Source organism: Culex pipiens, chromosome 2 (genome assembly GCF_016801865.2).
Source record: "Culex pipiens pallens isolate TS chromosome 2, TS_CPP_V2, whole genome shotgun sequence".
Lineage (NCBI taxonomy): Eukaryota > Metazoa > Arthropoda > Insecta > Diptera > Culicidae > Culex > Culex pipiens.
The window spans coordinates 102,202,328-102,209,257 of NC_068938.1; the positions used below are offsets into that span (position 1 = coordinate 102,202,328).

A 6,930-nucleotide genomic window follows, 5' to 3' on the forward strand; every position below is an offset into this window, starting at 1 on the left:
GGGAAATATGCCCAAAATGTATCAATAAATGCTATTTTTTGATAAAATTATGAGGTCTGATTAAAGGCAAAAAATCCAATGTACTGTACCGCACAAATTTTATTTTTTTGCGATTAATAAAATTTTCGTCAATACTTAGATATTTTGGAAACTAATGATGGCAAAACAACTGGACAGGTGCATTTTAAAACATTTTTTCATTAAAATGTTGAAAACCAAGGCTCGTAATTACAATTTTTATACTTTTTTTTATTTGTTTGCCACCCTCCCCCCTCAACTTTGGTCAGAGTGGAGGGACATAAACATCAAAAAATATTTTTTTTTTTACTTCTAATCAGCTGGCAAAAATATTGCATAATTCTAAAAAGAAAATCAATGTTTACCTATTTCTTGAGAGCCTTATTTTATTTTCTAAATCAACTACGAATTAGGTTAATATTTTTCAGAGTTTTTTTTTGTTTCATTTTATTTATTTGTTGAAGAATGCATTGCTTATTAACAAAATCGATTGAAAGATAGTTATTTTTAAGGTGAAACAGGACGTCGGTCAGTAAAACTTCTATGCGACTGAAATAAATTTTTAAACTCGACAGATTGTTAGCCTACGCCTATTTACCATCTGGCAAACACAACACTTTCTAAGATTTGGCGTATTTCTTAAAGCTGCTTTCAAAAACACGTGTCATGGAATCAACATGGCGAACCTTCCCGAATCCCCTTCAGGTTATGGTTATGAATAATACTAATAATATGATTAATTTTTCCTCCTCTGTGGACCCTCTAATGACAGAATAGCGTTTCTTTTAAGCAAACCGAAGTAAAAATTAGCAATTATATTATTATGACCTGAAAAAAGTGTTAACTAACATGTTGTCGAATCCAACAAACAAACAAATGAAAAATTCACAATTTGAATGATTACCTTAAGATAATTTTCGGATACCGAAATCGGACTAAAAGTTGTAGAGATTCCATGATTATGTTTCCTAATTTTTTGAAAATCCAGAATTATTTAATTTTTTTCAGCGCTCACATTTCCTATTTCCAACTTTTGATCAATCAGCTGTTAAAAGGTAGTTCATAGCTTAGCTGAGGATTTGGACATGTTTAAGCAACGTAATAAATCAAATGAAATAAGAAATATTTTTTTTGTTATCTGAGTTACTGACTGGAAGAGTAATCTCAAACTTGCAATAAAAAAATTAATGACCCCTGTTCAAACAAGTTTGTGTATTTTTTTTAAATTTTGAATTTTCATTTTAAGTTCTAGAGCAATTCCATGTCAAATAGGACATCGGTTTTACCCGACCTACTCCGGTTTCAATAAAACTTTGTAGACATGTCAAAAAAAAAAAAAAAAAAAAAAAATCAAACCATCCACATTAACGACCCCCGGGTCTTTTGTGGTCTCTATTGCAAGTTTCTGCTCGAACCTAGGAGTCCGAAGGCTTGAATGGGTAGAGCACCTAAACCTCTTTATACTCCAAGGAATCTTCCACCCCAGTGTTTGAACTGACGACCTTTGGATTGCGAGTCCAACCGCCGCCAGCGATTCCACCGGAGTAGGCTTGGTTTGGTGCGTTGTTTGTACTTATGGCATGGAGACGACTCCTACACCTGGAATGACTTAACGGCCTAACAACAACCAAGGCCGGGACCGACGTTTTACTTCCTCATCCGATAGAAGGTTGGGGCAGATGGGAATCGAACCCAGAATCATCCGCTTACAAAGCGGACAGCATAACAAAACAATTCGGCTAAGCCTGCTGCCATGTCGTCCTACGCTTATATAAGCCATTTTTGTGTATATGAAGCCAGTTTCACCCGATAAAGACATTTGAGAAGGGCATAAGTGTTTTAAATATTTTTATATTTCGTAATTTAAATATTGCTGTATCTCGAAGCTGTTGCATCGTTTCAAAAAGTGGTCAAAGATAAACTTGTAGGTTTATTATTTTGAAAAGTGGACAAAAACAAACTTATGGGAAATTGGACGAGCTTTCCGTTAAAAATATTATCAAGACTAAAAAACCAAGTCTGTGTCTGTATAGAAATTGCCAAAAACCATAAAAACCTGTTTTTTCAACATTTTTATTTTTAAAACCGCTGTAACTTCACAAGGATTGGACTTAGGACAATGGTCAATACGGAAACTTTTATGTAAAATTGTCTGAAAAATCGATTCTTGTGTTCGGTTTTTGAAAATTTTGATGTTTAGAGCACTTTTGAAAAAAAAAACAGTGTTTCAGTAAATGATTTTTGGATTTTTTTAGGTGAGTTGCTCCATCCTGCATTTTTCGTGAGTCTTTTTGGAACATCTAAGGCTATTTTCACAAAAATTTTGATCGAAAATAAATCGTCGGCTCACCTTCAAATTTGACTTTTTAACATAAAAATTACAAATCTCATAAAAGTGAAGTGTTTTTTTTTCTTTCAGTCTTTTTTTCAGAAAGCCCGTCAATTTTTTTTTGTTTCGATGCAACGGCTTCGAGATACAGCAATATTTAAATTACGAAATACAAAAATATTTTAAACACTTGCGCCCTTCTCAAATGTCATTATCGAATGAAACTGGCTCCATATACACAAAAATGGCTTATATAAGCGTAGTATAACATGTTTACAAAGTTTCATTGAAATCGGAGAGGGTCGAGAAAAATGTACCTAAAAAAATCCTGTTTAAGGCTGGAATTGCTCTCTATTCTTATCAAAATCAGCTTGTACAACTAATCATACTGCTATTTAAAACATGAACAACTCCGGCAAGATACATCGCCCCGAACGCACATCCGAAGGAAGATATATTTCATAAAAATAAGTTTCAACAACCGGCGGAGCCAGAGCCAGCACATAAGCAAATTATCGCGACCATAAATTACTGGCCTCCTTACATGGGAAGCAACCGGATGACAACCCACACGAAAGTGCACAATGGTTCAAGAAAGAGCAAGGAAGCCACTGAACTCTCTCTCTTGAAAATGTGTGTACGTGGGACAATTATGCTCACACCGTATGAGCCGTTTTGAGTGTAGTGTTTTCAGCACGTGTAGGACATAAATTTTCATATTTCTCCTACATTAACCGCAAACACCAAATAACTGTAAAGGAGTTGCACGCTAGAACTGGTTAGTTGCATCTGCCTTTTACCCTTAAAATGCATATTCTGTGGAACAATAACTGCTGAAGATTTTGTGCCATATTTTTTTATTTGTTTTTTGGGCAAAGCAGTTGAGATTAATGGCGAAACGACGGAAGCGAAAATTTAAATTAGCCCTGTAAATTATCGTTTAGGAAAAATGGCGCCATTCGGCGGTGGAAGAGTGCATTACACTTTGTGGGATCGATGAAGAATTTCGTGCGCTATTATTAAGATTTAGTGTTTCAAGTGTGATTTATCTCTGCAATGGAGAACTCCAATGATTTATTGACAAACTGCAATTAAGGGTATTGGAAGGAATCTGGAAATTTCATCGACGTACACCATTAAATTTCACTTATTCTGTCCAATCGAAGTTAAGAAAATTGTTTGTCATTAAATTAAGATTTTTTTTCGTTTTCTCAATCTTCTTTACAATCTTCATATGACCTCAAACAAGTCAATTTTATTAAAGCTGAAGAAACTCAACAAACAAACCCTAAAAATAATCAGAAATGTCAGTTCCATTAAAAATGCAGCCACTTACTCTCGTGTGCTAATCAACTTTCGCTGTAAACCGTGCCGGATTTGCACACGTGGCCAACGATGCGTCACTTTACAACCGAAAACCCACATTTCACGAGGATGTGGCCGACAGTGTCCTAGTGAATCCCTCCCCCTCCCTCCCCCAAAAGTGTAACACAAAGCACTTTGGCCGCATTTTCCACTGACCTGGCCGGAATGTCGTCCCCCGCGTTCCGTAAATGGGCTCAAAATCCTGTTGACTGTTTGTGGCCACCCTTCCGCGTCGTCGTCGTTGTTGGTTAGTCGGTTGTAATGCCCGTTGTTGTCCGAGGATCTCCGGCCGTGGACCGGAAATCGGTCAACAATCGACATGCACCACGGCGCTGTAAAATACACCATCACCACCACCACCAACAGGACAGGGTTTGGACAAAATGGGTGCATGTTGCCCGGTGATTCTATCATTATTCAATTTTAAGGGGGAGCAGCACTTGAGTGGGTTGAATTCCTTAAATTTGAATTTAAAAATGATTCCGGAGCGTAATTATCTATCAAAGTTTTGGTCTTTAAAATAAAAAAATAAATCAGTTAAAATAATAAACATCCGTAACGGAGGAATTTATTTGTACAATTTTCGTTTTCACGTTTTTAAATTAAGAGGCATTATTTGTAGATTTTGCTCGGTTTGTCCTAGAGGTCGTATCGAGGTGCTCCGATTTGGATGAAACTTTCAGCTTTTGTTTGTCTATACATGAGATGAACTCATGCAAAATATGAACCCTATACGGCAAAGGGAAGTGGGGTAAAACGGACATTGAAGTTTGAGGTCCAAAAAACATGAAAAATCATAAAATTGCTCCCATTTGCGTAAAACTTGATCATTTCGAACTCTCTCAGATGCATTCGAAAGATCTTTTGTAGCACTTTAAAATGTACTATTTACATCTAAGATTGGTTTGACTTTTTTCATAGCTTTTACAAATTACTGTAAAAATTGGTTTTTTAAAACCTTAATATCTTTTTGCAACAGCCTCCCATAGCCATACTCCCATAAGTCAAAAGATATAAAATTTCATAGACTACAAGCCTACGGAATTAACTTTTTGGCCAATCGCATTTTTTCTCATAGATTTACGATTTTTCTATAACAAACTTTTTACAACGTTAACTTTTGCCCTGAAGCCCAAGAATACGGTACTTTTTGGGATTTTTTTTTATATATTCGGATTCCTCGGGAAATTTTACGTAAGTTTTAAGTTAAAAAGTTGTTATTTTGATAAAAAAAAATGCCATTTAGAATGAATTAAAATAATTTTTAACATTTTGTCAGATTTGGGGTAAAACAGATATTCACCTACTTGATACAGCATTTGATGTTTAGATCACAGGGTAAACCAAATCTAACTTTTTTTTTCAAAAATGTTTTATTTAAATATTTTTCAAAATCAAACATACGACTCGAATACTTCAATCTTACGTGGAGTTGGAACTGATCAAGTTTTACGCAAATGGGAGAAATTTCATGATTTTTCATGTGTTTTGGACCTCAAACTTCAATGCCCGTTTTACCCCAGTTCTCTTTGTCGTAGAGGGTTCATATTTTACAGAAGTTCATCTCATGTATAGACCTGTTACACACTGGTGAAAAACTCGCTCTTAATTTGAAAAAATCCATTGCTTCATGGATGAGCTTTATAAATATTTTCAATCGAAATGTAGGGCGTATTCTCTATTATTAATTTTTTTAAAGTATTCTACTAATGTAGCCAAAGGCTGGATTTTCATGGATCATGCAACGACATCGTAAGCACGAGCATCGAAATTTTTACGATGCTCTTGGATGGCGTTATGACTTAGCTATGACTCAAACCTAAATAACGGGCAGACCGCCATTTTTCCCGCAAGCGTTTCAAGAAGGAACGGTAGAAAATGGGAGAGAAACGCTTGGGGAAACGTCAACACAAAGCAACACGTGCACGGAAAAAACAAAGATAAAAATTTTAGACAAATGCAGGGGAACTTTTAATTTATAACCATTCAAAATTTATTTCCGGATAGAACAAAATAATATTAATATTAACAATGTTTGGCAGCATTTAGTAGAGCACAACAAAATAGACCAAAATAAGACCGGCGAGAACGGGAAGTATCTAATTATAGAACGAAAAATCAAAGTATCTGGAGTTTTTTTTTGAAAAGGTCCTATAAACCAAATTTTCATTTTTTGCTTTTTGGGTGTTTTTGAATACCCCTGACTCAAGACGGGGTCCTTTTCAAAAAAAACTCCAGGTATGCTATTTGAAGGGACTGAAAAATAATTGATAGATGGAGCCATATTGACATTGAGAAAATTGACAGCCAGAGAGTCAACTGTACTAACATGGGGAGAATTGAAATTCAGAAATTCTGAAATTCAGAAATTCTGAAATTCTGAAATTCAGAAATTCTGAAATTCTGAAATTCAGAAATTCAGAAATTCTGAAATTCAGAAATTCTGAAATTCTGAAATTCAGAAAATCTGAAATTTCTCTAAATCTGAATCTGAAATTTTTCAGAATTTCTGAATTTCTGAATTTCTGAATTTCTGAATTTTTGAATTTCTGAATTTCTGAATTTCTGAATTTCAGAATTTCAGAATTTCAGAATTTCAGAATTTCAGAATTTCAGAATTTCAGAATTTCAGAATTTCAGAATTTCAGAATTTCAGAATTTCAGAATTTCAGAATTTCAGAATTTCAGAATTTCAGAATTTCTTAATTTCTTAATTTCTTAATTTCTTTATTTCTTTATTTCTTTATTTCTTAATTTCTTAATTTCTTAATTTCTTTATTTCTTTATTTCTTTATCTCTTTATTTCTTTATTTCTTTATTTCCTTATTTCTTTATTTCTTTATTTCTTTATTTCTTTATTTCTTTATTTCTTTATTTCTTTATTTCTTTATTTCTTTATTTCTTTATTTCTTTATTTCTTTATTTCTTTATTTCTTTATTTCTTTATTTCTTTATTTCTTTATTTCTTTATTTCTTTATTTCTTTATTTCTTTATTTCTTTATTTCTTTATTTCTTTATTTCTTTATTTCTTTATTTCTTTATTTCTTTATTTCTTTATTTCTTTATTTCTTTATTTCTTTATTTCTTTATTTCTTTATTTCTTTATTTCTTTATTTCTTTATTTCTTTATTTCTTTATTTCTTTATTTCTTTATTTCTTTATTTCTTTATTTCTTTATTTCTTTATTTCTTTATTTCTTTATTTCTTTATTTCTTTA

General features: G+C 33.1%; 1 protein-coding gene across 1 annotated transcript in view; it reads left to right on the forward strand.

The window, feature by feature from the left end:
• LOC120431107 (atrial natriuretic peptide receptor 3) overlaps positions 1-5,587 on the forward strand; it is a 29,949-nt gene extending 24,362 nt beyond the window's left edge. Inside the window, exon 8 of the mRNA XM_052706950.1 lies at positions 5,547-5,587. Within this exon, the coding sequence (XP_052562910.1) occupies positions 5,547-5,587 (41 nt within the window). The remainder of the gene's footprint in view (positions 1-5,546) is intronic.
• The last annotated feature ends 1,343 nt before the right edge of the window (positions 5,588-6,930 follow it).